Source organism: Otolemur garnettii, unplaced genomic scaffold (assembly GCF_000181295.1).
Source record: "Otolemur garnettii isolate 467f Iridium unplaced genomic scaffold, OtoGar3 scaffold00011, whole genome shotgun sequence".
Classification (NCBI taxonomy): Eukaryota; Metazoa; Chordata; class Mammalia; order Primates; family Galagidae; genus Otolemur; species Otolemur garnettii.
The window spans coordinates 11,553,601-11,568,966 of record NW_003852406.1 but is presented as its reverse complement, the minus strand read 5'-3'; the positions used below and the strand labels follow the sequence as shown (position 1 = coordinate 11,568,966).

General features: G+C 44.7%; 1 protein-coding gene across 2 annotated transcripts in view; it reads left to right on the top strand.

The window, feature by feature from the left end:
* Positions 1-15,366, top strand: part of MYO1E (myosin IE) — a 229,500-nt gene that overhangs the window by 188,509 nt on the left and 25,625 nt on the right. For both annotated transcript variants that reach the window (XM_003784390.3, XM_023509954.1), the window contains exons 20-23: positions 912-1,026; positions 1,217-1,386; positions 3,467-3,612; positions 14,649-14,795. In XM_003784390.3, the coding sequence (XP_003784438.1) occupies positions 912-1,026; positions 1,217-1,386; positions 3,467-3,612; positions 14,649-14,795 (578 nt within the window). The remainder of the gene's footprint in view (positions 1-911; positions 1,027-1,216; positions 1,387-3,466; positions 3,613-14,648; positions 14,796-15,366) is intronic.

The window sequence follows — 15,366 nt, the reverse complement described above, 5'->3', positions numbered from 1 at the left end:
AAAAAAAAAAATTTAACCAGGCGTTGTGGGGGGCACTTTATAGTCCCAGCTACTGGGGAGGCTGAGGCAAGAGAATCGCCTAAGCCCAAGAGCTGGTGGTTGCTGTGAGCTATGATAGCATGGCACTCTATCGAGGGTGATAAAGTGAGACTCTGTCTCTAAAAAAAAAAAAAAGTGTGGAAATCTCCTGGAATGGCTCCTCCCCTAGTGGGCCGTCAATACACTCTTGCTGTTTTTCATCATCTTCTTTATCTCCAAGCCCTGTTGCATGAGAAACCACCATCAGAATTCGTTGGAATCGTTGCCTCCCAGCCCTTCTCAGTGAACTGAGTCCCAGCTAGCACATCTCACGTCCAGCTCGGATCACTGTGATGGTTGTCCTCTGCTCCAGAGCTCCCTGGAGAATCCTTTGAGGCAGGACGTCTACCCTTCTGCGGAAGGGAAAGTAGGGCTCTTGCCACAGCAGCACAAGCTCTGCTTCTGCAGAAGCCGGAAAACTCATGCCGAGGCTGCATGACACAGAGCCTGCACCGCAAGACAGCAGCTGCCTCTGCCAGCTCATTTGACCCAGCCACTTGCTGTCCTCTTTGGAGCAAGCTGGGAGGAATAAGTGGCTAAATGCCACATCACTCATTGGATTCTCACAGAGACTAGAAGCAAGGCAGGGCAGAGACCGTACACGCAGATCTAGCTATTTCCCGTTGTTCTTCATTAAAACAAAAAAGAAGTATAGATACAAATTATATAGTGATTAACAACATGTCCTAGGGATCATTTTGCCTATTCATTCATGAGTCTGAGAAGCTGCTTCCCTGTGTGTCCTTGACTAAAGCGAGTGTCCTTGAAATAACAACAGAAAAAGTGACATTCGGGTTTTGTGGATTGGCTCACTGTCTTCTCTGCCTGCACAGCTGTTTCTTTTAGAAGAGATGAGGGAGAGAAAGTATGACGGATATGCTCGAGTGATACAGAAATCATGGAGGAAATTTGTGGCCCGGAAGAAATATGTTCAAATGAGAGAAGAAGGTATTTAAGTCATTTTGACGCGTTCGTTTAACAAATTTCAAGAGTTCCTTTTTATTTTGCATATAATGTCATATGTTAAAAGTCTTACATCATTTCGAGTTTTCTGTGCATTTCCACACTAAGTGTTTCTTTTCCTCCTTTTTCTGGCTGACCGATCCTTCTTCTATCGCTACCTGCTTGGGCATTATAGCCTCAGACCTCTTGTTGAACAAGAAGGAGAGAAGGAGAAACAGTATTAACAGGAACTTTATCGGGGATTACATCGGGATGGAAGAGCACCCAGAACTCCAGCAGTTTGTGGGCAAGAGGGAGAAGATCGACTTTGCAGACACTGTCACCAAATACGACAGGAGGTTCAAGGTACTCACTGACTGCTTGCCTCTGGGAGTCAACACATCACTTGTTTTTACTTGTTTTTTTTTGAGACAAGGTCTTGCTCTGTTGCCCAGGCTGAAAGTTAGTGGCATCATCAGAGCTCCAACTCTTGGGCTCAAGTGAACCTCCTGTTTCAGCCTCCCAAGGAGCTGTGACTACAGGTGCCCACCACCACACTTGGCTAATTTTTCTATCTTTTGTAGAGACAGGGTCTCATGCTTTCTAAGGCTGGTCTCAAAGGCCTGGCCTTAAATGATTCTCCCAGCTGAGCCTCCCAGAATGGAGGATTATAGGTGTGAGCTACTGTGCCTGGCCCTTATATTTTTTTTTAAATATTTTGTAAATAATTTGTTACCAAGCAGAGTATGTTCATTATCAAAAAAGTTAGAGAATAAGGCCAGGCACAGTGGATCATGTCTGTAATCCCAGCACTCTAGGAGGCCAAGGTGGGTTAGATTGCCTGAGCTCAGGACTTTGAGACCAGTCTGAGCAAGCAGACCCCATCTCTACTAAAACTAGAAAAAACGAGCCAGGCATTGTGACAGGTACTGTCTCAGCTACTCAGGAGGCTGAGGCAAGAGGATTACTTGAGCTCAAGAGTTTGAGGTTCCTGTGAGCTATGACACCCCAGCACTCTACTGAGGGCAACAAAGTGAGAGTCTGTCTAAAAAAAAAAAAGTTAGAAAATACAGATAAGCCAAAAAAGAAATAATCCTACAGAACTTTTTTATATAGACATACATTTGGATATTTAGTTTTACAAAAAATGAGATATATGTCATGCTGTTTTATGTCCTGAGTTTTTTTTTTTTTAATGATCCTAAGGAGAACTTTTATATTAATAAATGTATCAATATAAATCATTTTGTATAGCTGCATAGTATTCCATGCAGCTGATGCTTTATTTTTTTTTAAACCAATTTCTCACTAATCAATTCTTCGTGAGTTTCTATTTTTCTTCTTTTTTCTTTCATAACGGCCATGAGCACCTTTCCACATATCTTTTTGCATTTGTCTCCTGATATTGTTAGACTAAATTGATAAAATTGGTTTGCTCAAAGAATTATGAAGATCAAGTAATATTGCAAAGTATTCTCACCCCTTTACCCTAAGCCAATGACTAAAGCTTTCCTAGGGCCACTGGAGGAACATCTGACGTTTTTTCATCTCTTCCCTTAGAAACTTTCTTTTGTCTGATATAATTCTGGTCCTCAGAATCTCATGGACCCATTAAGAGGTTTTTGCCATTTTGTTTTGGTCAGGAAAAAGAATTACTGAAATAAATAACAGTCATTTCGCAAGAAAGGTGATTTGATTTTGCTAAAAGCAAATCATGCCTTGCGACCTGAATATGGTGCCCACTCCTATGGCAGCAGTTTTGAATGCAAACGTGGGTACTTGAATTTCCCAGCAGTGCTTGGTTATAGGGTGGCCACCCACATATCACAAAGTATGTTTTTATTAGATTTTAAGAATGATCATAAAAATATGTCCAATTTTTAAAAAATTGCATGGACTCCCATAAAAATATAGGCAGGCACTTAAGGGACCCCTGTTTGGGAAGTGTGGTGCAGCAGATCATTGGTAAGGCCACCGTCCATATGTGTTGGTACTGTCCCTCTGTCCCTTTGCATCTGTTACCCGGATACCTTACGTGGATCCACATGAGTTTGCCGTCAGCATGTTCATATGGCCACATCTCAGCCCTACTCATTAACTCATTAAGAATGTTCCTCCTTCTTTTTTTTTTTTGGACACAGTCTCACTCTGTCACCCAGGCAAGAGTGCCCTGGTGTCAGCCCACCTCACAATGACCTCAGACTCCCAGACTCAAGTGATGCTTCTGCCTCAGCCTCCAGAGTGGCGGGGGCTACAGATGCCCACTGCAACACCTGGATAATTTTTCTATCTTTAGTAGAGACAGGGTCTGGCCCTTGCTCAGGCTTGTCTCAAGCTCCTGAACTCAAGGAATCTTCCTGCATCAACCTCCTAAAGTGTTAGAATTACAGGTGTGAGCCACCGTTCCCAGCCTCTATCCTCCTTCTTAGAGCTCCTCTTCTTGCAGGGTGTAAAGAGAGACCTACTTCTTACCCCAAAGTGCTTGTACTTAATTGGACGAGAAAAGGTCAAGCAGGGCCCAGACAAAGGCCTTGTGAAGGAAGTCCTGAAGCGGAGGATCGAGCTGGAGAGACTGTCGGCTGTGTCCCTCAGGTGAGTGGCAGGGGCTGCGGCAGGACTGCTCAGAGGCACCATCTGCTCTTTTTATTTTTTTTTTTTTGCAGTTTTTGGCCGGGGCGGGTTTGAAGCTGCCACCTCCGGTATATGGAGCCAGCGCCCTTACTCCTTGAGCCACAGGTGCCTCCCACCATCTGCTCTTTTAACACAGCTGGGAGAAGGCCAGCTTGGGTGCCCTCAGTGTCAAAATCATGATGTAGAAAATAAAGTTTCCCTTCTTCCCAAAGGAGACCTGAACTTCATAGTGTCGGGGAGGCCTCGTAGGACAGGAATGAGACGCTAAGGAAAAGTTGCCTCTGGATACCTTCCCTAATCAAGGGCTAGTCGAGTCTATTGTTCCTTTAAGATTGTAGAAATATGGAGGGATCTGGAACACATCCTCCTGAGTAAAGTGTCTCAAGAATGAAGGAAAAGTATCCAATGTACTCAGTACTTCTATGAAACCTACTTACATTTACTCACACTTTCTTGTAAAAAATAGAACACAACTATAACCCAGGATGATGGAGAGAAGTGGAGTGGGGCAGGGAGGTTCAACAGAGGGAGGGTAAAAGGCGGGATCACACCTATGGAACATATGACAAGAGTACAAGTCAAATCTGTGAGGTGTAGAACATAGATGTTTTGGCACAATAATCAAGTAAAGGAGGTGAAAGCTATGTGGATTGGTTAAATGTAACCACATTAGATTATATGGAACATATGACAAGAGTACAAGTCAAATCTGTGAGGTGTAGAACATAGATGTTTTGGCACAATAATCAAGTAAAGGAGGTGAAAGCTATGTGGATTGGTTAAATGTAACCACATTAGATTATATTAAAAAAAATCAGCACATTGTACTCCACATATGCATAAATGTATTCATGATCTATGTGTCTTTGACTTAATAAAATAAATAAATAAGTAAAAAATTGAAAACAAAATATTGTAGAAATAAACCTAATATATGGAACACATCAGGGAATAATTGTTCCTATTGACGTGGAGCCAAGGATTCAGAACCCTGAGCCCCAGCCCCCACTCCCAGTTTGAAAACGTAACCCGTTTCACCAACCGAGGTCAATCAGAGGTGTCCTAGCTGGGAAGCCTCTCTGGGTCATCCTTAGAACTCCTTTGGCGAGTTACAAATTAGTCTCTGTAATCTGTAGCCCAGAGTGATGATGACCAGGTGCTCCTGAGCTCCAGGTTCACAGGCAGCTGGCAGCAGTGGTCACTCCCTCCTGTTCTCAGCTGGGCCTTGCTCTTCCTGTTACCACTCTGGCCTCCTTTCCCAGAAGGGCTCCTGCGTGTGAGGAGACCTCCCGAAGTCCTCCCATGCTAAGAACTCCTAGACTGAGTTCCTGTTCTGAGAGAAGCTTCTAATCCAACGGAAGACTAAGAACAGGAAGAAAGGCCCCCTTGGGTCTTTCTGAGGCATGCGGGCTGCCTTTGTGCTGGAGATGTTCCAATCATGTGAACGTGGACGTGGGACACCTCTCTAAACTCTGGCTCTGCACAGAAGACAGAACTGTTGGACTCAGCAAAAGCAGGGGATTTGTGTGCTCAGGCGTCAGAGCTACTGTACTGGAAACGCTGGCTCCAGTGTGGGTAATCCAAAGCAGATTCCTAGTGGCCTCCATTCCTGCCTGTGTCTCTGTGGTTTCCGAACCTATCTGTTCCTAATTTTCCTGGATAAAGGGCCAGGCAGTGCAGTGAGGTTAAGCGTTTGAAACATGCCAGCTCAGGATGTGGTGACATTTCTAAGCAGATGAGTCCACCACGGTCCTTTTTGCAGCCCCGCTTCAGGTAGGTCTCAGCGCCATGGTTCAAGGCAAAGCTCTAGGAGCTGACTGGTTTTCAGAAGTCTTTCAGTCAGCTCCCTGGCTGGGTCAGAGCCTGAGCAGGCTGAGCTCACTCTCCTGGCGAGCTGGGCCCTGAGGCCACCTTTGGGGTTCCAAGGAGCCCAACAAGGAGCTTCTTGTCGTTGCCTGGGGACCTGCTGAACCTGGTTAACTGTGGCTGAAGGCCAGGGACTCGTGGCTCTAGGGCACAAAGGGTCATTATTCTGAGAATAATTATTGTTCTTTCTGATGCTATTGCCAGGGTCTGTCTGCAGTTCCTCAGACCACTGGCAGGGTGCTCATGGCGGCCTTAATAAATAATACCAACACAGCTCTGTTGGCAGCAAGCGCTGTGACCCTGACTGTCCTGTTGGTAAATCCCTGGGCTTATCAAACACGGAGCGATCACACTCGGCTGTCTTCTGTTCCTTTCATTCTCCTTCTCTCCTAGCCTCTGGGGATACAAAGTCTCAGCAGCTTCTTTTTCTTCTTCCTTAGTATTCATGGTCTGGAAGTTGGTTTCCTTGTGGCCTTCCCTTTTTGGAAACTGGAACAAAATGAAGTATTTAGCCTAAAAGTTCTTCTGACTCTAAGGAAACAAAAAAACACAGACTCTGAGTCATTTGAACTTGTGATGTCTGCATAATGGCAGTTCCTGAGCCTGGCACTTGCCAGGATGAATGCTGCTCCCTCATTTCCTTTGTACACAGAGTTAGGGCAGCAATCAGAAACCAAGTTAGGGAAGCACCCAGAGGGCGGATGGTGTCTGCAGAATCAAACCCAGAGTGGAAATTAGTTGTGGTACCAAACTGCTGAATGTGTTTGTGTGTTCTTGAAGCCCTACAGTACTGAGAGAGAGAAAGATTTTAAAGTTGGCTTGTACTTCAACATTTGTGTGTTTTTTTAAGTATATATGAAACCTTCTGGTTGACTGTCACCATTTGGCCTCTACTATTTAAGACATATCAGAGTCCCATAAGCTTGATCTTTCAACTCACCTCTAATTCTTTAACATGTCAGTGCACACAGCTGCCTATTCAAACAAACCAACCATTTGAAAACAGTTACAACATGAGAAAAGTGACCTTGACTCAACAATTGATATGAAAGACTTATTGTTCGTTTCTTTAGGTCTGATAATGGTATTGTTGTTAATTTTATATAAAGAGACTTTTTTTTTTTTTTGAGACAGAGTCTCACTATGTTGCCCTTGGTAGAGTGCCATGGTGTCACAGCTCATAGCAACCTCAAACGCTTGGGCTTAAGTGATTCTCTTGCCTGAGCCCCCAAAGTAGCTGGGACTATAGGCGCCCACCACGATGCCCGGCTATTTTTTTGTTGTTGCTACAGTTGTCATTGTTGTTTAGCTATCCTGGGCCGGGCTCAACCCCTCCAGCCTTGATGCATGCGTGCCTTAACCACTGTGCTATGGGCGCCAAGCCTATATAAAGAGACTTATATCTTGCGATAATACACACTGGAGTATCTAAGTAAAATAATATAATATTTTTACTTTGCTTGAAAATAAGTTGTTGTAAAGCTGTTTCAAAGTGGCAATGGGGAGAGCGAGGAAGTATGTAAAGGTGGTCGTGCACAGATCTATAGTCGCTGAAACCTGCTGACTTGTGGTGGTTCATTCTAATAGTTTACTTTTTTATGTATTTGGAATTTTCCCCAATAAAAACTTGTTCTGAGCCTCTAGTAGGCATTAAGTTTTTAGAAGTCTATCTTTTATAAATATACTAATACATGTCTAGTGAATTATAGGTAAATTTTTGTTAAGTTTTTATTCACCAAAAGAATAGGTAGAAAAGAGATTCAATGGCTCAGAGAGATACGAAGATTGCCTAAAGGGACTTCAGGTTAATCTGAACAGGAAAAACCCTTATCTAAATGAAAATTCGACTAAAACACTGATGCCCGCATTTCTGCTTTCATCAGAGCGAGAATGTCAGGGGGCTGTAAACTGACCCGGAGCTGGGACGTGAGGTCTCCCAGGCTTGGCATTCTGCTGGCAGAAGGCCATGCATCTGTTTGTTTGGATTTTCTGGATTTTGTTTTTGTTTTTGCTTTTGGGGTTTGTTTGGGTTTTTTTTTTTCATTATTTTTTATTAAATCATAACTTTGTACATGGATGCATTTATGGGGTTCAGGGTACTGCTTCAATATACAATGTGAAATGTTTACATTGAACTAAGTAACATCACAATTATACTCATTTTTTTTTTTTTTTTGGTTTTTGAGACAAGGTCTCACTCTGTCACTCTGGCTAGAGTGCAGTCACCTCATCATAGGTCACTGCAGCCTTGCAACCCTGGGCTCAGGTGATTTCTCCCACCTCAGCCCCCTGAGTAGCTGAGAGTACAGGCATGTGCCAATATGCTTAGCTAATTTTTCTAATTATGTAGAGGCAGGGTCTCTCTGTATTGCGCAGTCTGGTCTCAAACTCTTGGCCTCAAGTGATCTTCCTTCCTCAGCCTCCCAAAGTGCTAGGACTACAGGCACAAGCCACCATGCCTAGCCTCATGCATCAGTATTTTGAATGATCTTTTCTTTCTCTTTCTTTCTTAGAAAAGTAAGTCTTTTTTCTTTGTTTTTTGTTTTTTTGACACAGAGTCTTACTCTGTCACCATGGGTAGAGCCATGGCATTATAGCTCCCAGCAACCTCAATTTCTTGGGCTTGAGCAATCCTCTTGCCTCAACCTCCTGAATAGCTGGGACTGCAGGCATGTACCTCAATGCCTGATTTTTCTATTTTATTTTTTAGTACAGATAGGGCCTCACTTTTGCTCATGCTGGTCTTGAACTCTTAAGCTCAAGCAGTCCACCTATCTCGGCCTCCCAGAGTGCTGAGATCATAGACATGAGCCACCACGCCTGGCCTTGAAGGATCTTTCAGTAGCTGCTTCTTTTCCACATCCTGACCTGGCCTCATTCTTACCTGAAAAACGATTTGTGAGAAAGGTGACCGCAAGGTGTGATGACCCATGTTCTTGGCTTTCCTATTGTGGGCATTGAGATTGGTGCCATGGACTCCAATATCTGGGGCTCTCTCAGCCTTCTCATATTCTGTCTCATTGCAACCTCTGACCCTGGGAAGGCTAAAATGAAAAGCTCTGTGACTGTCTGTGGGGAAAGTCCATAGACTTTCCAATTATTATCTGTACTTGGAAAAACAACCTAATATGCTCTAGATCAGTGTCTGGTTTTTGTTTGGTTGGTTAGTTTTAGAGACAGAGTCTCACTCTGTCACCCTGGGTAGAGTGCCATGGCATCATAGCTCACAGCAACCTCATACTCTTGGGCTTGAGCAATCCTCTTGCCTCAGCCTCCCAAGTAATTGGGACTACAGGTGCCCACCACCATGCCCAGCTAGTTTTTCTTATTTTAGTAGAGATGGGGTCTCACTCTTGCTCAGGCTAATCTCCAAACTCGTGAGCTCAAGCCATCCACCTGCCTCGGCCTCCCAGAGCGCTAGGATTACAGGCCAATGTTTTTTACCCTTTTTTATCTCACGGTACACTTGTTCCTATAAACTTCTGTGGCACACTTAAATTATCCTGATCCAAGAGAAGTGAAAAATAGAATATAATTATTGTGCTTTGACCTTCTTTTGAAAATAATTAATGATCTTTAAAAATTTTTGCGGCACACCAAAAATCCTCTCCCGGCACACCAGTGAGCCACAGCACACCGGCTGAAAATCACTATTCTAGATGGAGGCTCCAGCCCCGGATCATGACATCTTGGAATGTTTTATTGCCTAAATACCATAAACTGGCAGTAAGAACAGCCCACTTAACTATCTGTTCTGCTGCCCTGAAGTATTACTGAAGTCTTGATTTGCTGTGGTTTTGGGGCTTTGGGACCCTGGACTTTGTCGGCACTGTTGGGCTGAGTGCTGACCTTGAGGTGAGCTCTGAAGTCAGAAGTGGAGGAAGCACAATCATGCCTCAGGGTGACCCCTCCTCTTCTGGAAGGGAGACCAGCCACCTGAATAAACAAGTACAGGTTACAAGTGTTCAGAGAGTGACTAAGGGACACTCCTGGGACCCAAAAGAAGCAAGCGGGCCTTTGCACCTGGGAGCCAGGGGGAGCTTCTCTGAGCAGCACACATCAGTGCTGAGGTCTGACACAGGTATCCAGGCTTTCTCAGAGAAGGAGAAGCATCCGAAATGGGGGCACTGGGCTCAGGGCCCATAGTTCAGTGGTTATGGTGCCAGCCACATGCATTGGGGCAACAGGGTTCGAACCCGGCCCAGGCCAACTAAACAACAGTGACAACAACAACAAAAAATAGCCAGGCATTGTGGTGGGTGCCTGTAGTCCCAGCTACTTTGGGGGCTGAGTGAGGCAAGAGAATTGCTTAAGCCCAAGAGTTTGAGGTTGCTGTGAACTGTGACACCATAGCACTCTACCGAGGGCAACATAGTGAAACTCTGTCTCAAAAAACAAAACAACAAGGTTGCTGTGAACTGTGACGCCACAGCACTCTACTGAGGGCAACATAGTGAGACTCTGTCTCAAAAAAACAGAACAAAACAAGGTTGCTGTGAACTGTGACGCTACAGCACTCTACCGAGGGCAACATAGTGAGACTCTGTCTCAGCAAAACAAAACAAAACAAGGTTGCTGTGAACTGTGACGTGACAGCACTCTACCAAGGGCAACATAGTGAGACTCTGTCTCAGAAAAACAAAACAAAACAAAACAAAATGGGGCCACTGATTTCTCTGGTAGGATTCTGGTTTTTTTTCCTTCTTTATTTCTTCTTCTTTTCAAGGTTTGTTTTCTTCTGTATTCATCTCTGTATCTTCCAGTTTACTACACGGAGCGTGTATTTCCTAATCAGGATAAACCTTTATAAAGGCAGGTCTAACCTCGGGAATTGCCTTTTCAGCTTTATCAAAACAAAACAAAACCAGAAACCAACTCCTGCAGGCCTCTGTTTTGCAACCCCGCATTTTTGTGAGGAGGATATGTTGGTCAGGAGAGTCAAACAAGATTTTCTAGTGCTGTCAGCAGGACAATAAGCCACAAAGACAGGGAAATAAAAAAACCAGTGCAGATCCAAACCAGAGACGAGTAAGGGCCCTCTCCACACAGGGTACAGCGTCAGACGTCCGTGAGGAATTGCAGCTTGAGCGTATGAATAAGTCAGGGGTGAAGTCCAAAGATAAGTCTGATTTTTAGAATAAATAAACATAAAAGCTTTGTTTTCAGGCCCAAGAGCATGGGCTGGGGAGAGCCCCGAATGAGAGGAAACTCTGGCCTGGGTGAAGGTGGTTTTACTAACTCCAAGGCTTGGCTCGCGGGAGGGAGGGGTTTGGGAATTAGATGGTTCAAGTGTCCAAACACATCTCTTCTCGTTTCCAGATTCATGCTGATAATTGGCTTTGAAGTTTTGGCCTCCTTGCTTTCTTTCTTTAGGGTGATGAAACTCCTGCTAAATCTAAGCACATTCAACGCTCCAAGATACTTGGGTTGGGCTCACGTGGGCCTGTTGAATAATCACCATCCTGCCGAAAGTTCAGCCAGGCAACCAGATGTGTCAAAGAGTGCTTAGAGTCGAACAGCTAAACAGGGAAGGAGTTTCGGTCCTTCGGCCAAAAAGTGGTCCTCCCTGTCGTCCTCTCTCCCACTGCATGCACCCCCGCGTGACATGGCAGTCTTCTGATATCTGTGCTAGGATGATTAAACTTTATCCCATTAACCTCAGACGACTGGAGAGAGAGCTCTTTGCGGCAGCTTTTACATACATGTCTCCGGTCACACCGCCACAGGGAAGGAGCAGGTGACTAGGAGGGAGCCTGGCTCCCAGTACTGCAGAGCTGCCATGGTGGTGGCCTTGAGGGCTTTTGCACACACTGTTGAGTGACAGGTGAACACAGAATGTTATATAAACTGCTGGTTGCCAGGGTTTATCCTACACCTTGGTATTTTCAACCTTTTTTAATCTCACGGCACACTTGAACTTCTGTGGCACACTTAAGTTATGTATCCCAAAAAAGTCAAAAAAAAAGAAGATATGAACATACTTACTGTGCTTTGAACTTTCAAAACTAATTTAATGAATGATTTTTTAAATTGTTCACAGCACACTGGTTGAGAATCACTATTATGTCACAAGCGGGCAAGAGGCATGGTTGTGATGCAGGGACGTTTGAAAACAAACATCTAAGTTAGTGATAGTGACCAAGTGCTGCATCCAAATAAATGGCTGTCCCCAAAGGCCCAGGCAGTATTCTGACTCTTTGGTGCACTTTCCTTCAGAAAACAGGCCGTGGAAGGGCGAAGCTCCTTTCCCCTGGTGCTGGCTTCTTGCTTCTAGTTTCGTTTGTTGTCCCCTGAGTTTCGTGCGTGCTACCATCCTGTGCCTTTAAATCACTGGGCCCTGGTTCCTCCTTAGACCCCTTGTTCTCCTGCAGATCCTTTCCCTCTGGTGACAGGTTTCAGGTGCACAGGCTGCCTCAATTGTTCCTTCTGCTCTAACAAAATACCTAAGACTGAGCTGGGGCGCAGTGGTTCACACCTATAATCCCAGCACTTTGGGAGGCCCAGGCAGGTGGATCACCTGAGCTCAGGAGTTCAAGAACAGCCTGAACAAGAGCAAGATCCCGTTTCTACTAAAAATAGAAAAATTAGCCTGGTGTTGTGGCAGGTGCCTGTAGTCCTAGCTACTCTGGAGACTGAGGCAAGGGGATCACTTGAACCCAAGAATTTGATGTTGCTGTGAGCTGTGATGATGCCAGTGCACTGTAGCCACAGCACTCTACCCGGGGTGACAGAGTGAGAATTTGTCTCAAAAAAAAAAAATAATAATAATAAGGGCGGTGCCTGCGGCTCAAAGGAGTAAAGCACCGGCCCCATATACCATAGGTGGCAGGTTCAAACCCGGCCCCAGCCAAAAACTGCAGAAAAAGAAAAAAACAGACTGGATAATTGAAAAACAACAGAAAATTATTTCCTACATTTGTTGAGACTGGAAAGTTCCAGATCTTGGTGTTGGGGAAGGCCCTCTTCCTTGCAGATGACAGCTCCTGCCGTGCCCTGCCATGGCAGGAAGAGCGAAGTGCTTCTCATACCACTTTGGTAAGGTCACTGATGCATGCATGAGGGCTTCCCTCTCATGACTTACCACCCGCTAAGAACACACTTTTTTTTTTGAGACAGAGTCTCAAGCTGTCACCCTGGGTAGAGTGCTGTGGTGTCATAGCTCACAGCAACCTCAGACTCCTGGGCTTAAGGGATCTCTTGCTTCAGGCTCCCAACTAGCTGGGACTGCCGGCACCTGCCACAACGCCAAGCTATTTTTTTTGTTGTTGCAGTTGTCATTGTTGTTTCGCTGTTCTGGGACTAGTTCAAACCCACCAGCTTCAGTGTTGGTGGCTGGCACCCTACCCACTGAGCTATGGGCGCTGGCCAAGAATTCACTTCTTAATGTTAACACATTGAGGATTTAGTTTCAACACACAAGGAGAGGCACATAGAGACCTCAGTAGAGGTTGTGGCTCCAGCTTTTGTCTCCATTAACTACACGTCATTAGTTCCCTGCTTCAGCCCAGAGGGAGAAGCTTCCTTACGACTCAGGGTGGTCCACCAAAGCTCTCTCTGCCCAAGGAAGACCTGTGACCCCCAAGAACAGCTCACCTCTACCTTGACGTTATTAATGGGGCTAAAGAGAGAGGCCATGGTGCTCTACATGGAAGAAGAATCCCGGACCTCACAGATTCTTTACACCCCAGTCCTGAATATGATCCACGCACCTCATCATCTGGCTGTGTCACAGCTGCACTGTGTGGAGACACCAGGAGCCCTGGGAGCAGGACGCAGCTCCTGTGTGAAGCCAATGGACTCGGGGTGGCTAAAGAACCACCTCTTTGCCATTTCCTGCACTTGGAGAGATTAAAATGTTGCTGTGGTCAATTCCCTGAAGCAGGTTCATTTGTTTTTCATGCCTGGAAAATACCTCTGACCCCTAATGAAACTCTCTTCTTTAAAGCAGTGTTTCTAGTGGGGAAAAGATTCCCTATTTAACAAATGGTGCTCAGGAAGTGCTTAGTGGTAGGGGGAGGTCAATTTGGCAAGGTTTATAGCCACACCTGGCTGGACTTTGTGAAAAGAGACAAGACATACTTAACAGAGAAGTTGTCATCCCTCGCTGTTAGCTATATCGCTTTGTGGAATGAGGCTACCACCCCCAAATCTCCGTTAACATACAAGTTTACAAGTATCTCCAAGTACCCAATAACCAAGATGGTCCTTTTATAAAGCAGTGGTTTTCATCCAGTGTGCCATGAGAGGATCTTAGGTGTGCTATGAAAAATTTTGAAGATTATTAATTAAATTATTTTTGAAAGAAGTTCACATTAAGTATATTCTCTTTTTTTTTACTCTTTTTTGATCGACATCATTTTTGCCATGGAAGTTTAACTACAGGGTCAAGTGTGCCATGAGGTACATCCTCTCTGTCTCTCCTAATATCCTCTCCCCTGCAGGCATGATCCACGGTCCCACCCTGCCCAAACATGCAGGTTCTGCACAGGTGTGTTCTTTCTTGATCCGACAAAATTCATTAGTGTAAAGGTGATGGTTTGGGCTTGCTCGCGGTTTGTGCACCTGGCTGGTGCATCTCTGTGCTTTGATGTGTCTGTATGTTCCAGCAGCACCTGGAACACAGCATAAGCAGAGCAGCCTTTGCCAGAAAGGTCTTAATAAGTGCATATGCGGTCCAGGATGTTGGCTTGATCACACAGCTTACAATCCTTCAAGTTCAGATTTATTCCAATAGCTACAACCATATCATAAATTCAACTAACTTGGAACTCACTGTGGAATTATTCTTTTTTAGCCACGTTCTATTCATAACAGTCTTGGTTTTTATGATCTTAAAAACCATAGAAGTTGAATTTGAAAATGAATTTTTTTAAAGTCATGGCCTAAATTGTGCTTATAGTCTTGATTTTACGGATTATGTGGAAGTATTTTGATGATGCATTTGGTGGGCTATAAAAGCTTCCTTCAAAAGCAGATTTTAGCTGTCTCGTTATGTAACTCAGTCTTGTTGTGTTTTGTGTTAGAAAGATTATAGGAGCCTAGCACCGTCTTGCAGGATTAAAAAAAAAAAAAAATGAGTGAAAAAATAGAATAAACAAAGTGCGACTTGAGTTTGTCCAATCTCTTTTCAGTGCCATGCAGGATGACATTTTTATTCTCCATGAGCAAGAATATGACAGTTTGTTGGAATCGGTCTTCAAAACTGAATTCTTAAGCCTCTTAGCAAAGCGTTATGAGGAAAAAACCCAGAAGCAACTACCTCTGAAATTCAGCAATACGTAAGTCTGGATCTGGGACCCAAACTTCTGCATAAAACTAAAAGGGGCCTTGATCTCACCCCTGGGGGTCAGGCCTGCACGGGGTGGGGAGGGGGGTCTGACAGGCTGCAGCCCTGGGTGCCTCAGTTTCCCCAGTGGGCTCCTGAGAAGGAAAACAGAAGACAGTCTAGAGGGTCATCACAGACTTTGGAAGGTCTCTTTTGTGGTTTTGTGAAATAATGACTTTGTAGAATGAATGTCGTCTATTTTATCATTTGGATAAGAATCACCAAAATGAGGCTGGGAAGGGCAGATTTTTATGTCTCACCAATAAAAGAGTATTTTATGTAGTGGAACAGACAGGAGCAGAGTCGGGCTGGAAGCAGATGAAAGCGATAGGAGCGGGAGCTTGAATTCCCCAAATCGAAGCCTAATAAAACCTACCGGTGGAGCACTGGGGACCCAAGGGCGGTGTGTGGCGGTGTCTTGTGTCTTGGCTCGCCTTCATTTGTTTTGGCAACGCAGTCTAACGGACCAGATACTGGCAGACTGTTGAGCTTCCAATCTCCTATTTGCTGAGTGAACGTTATTT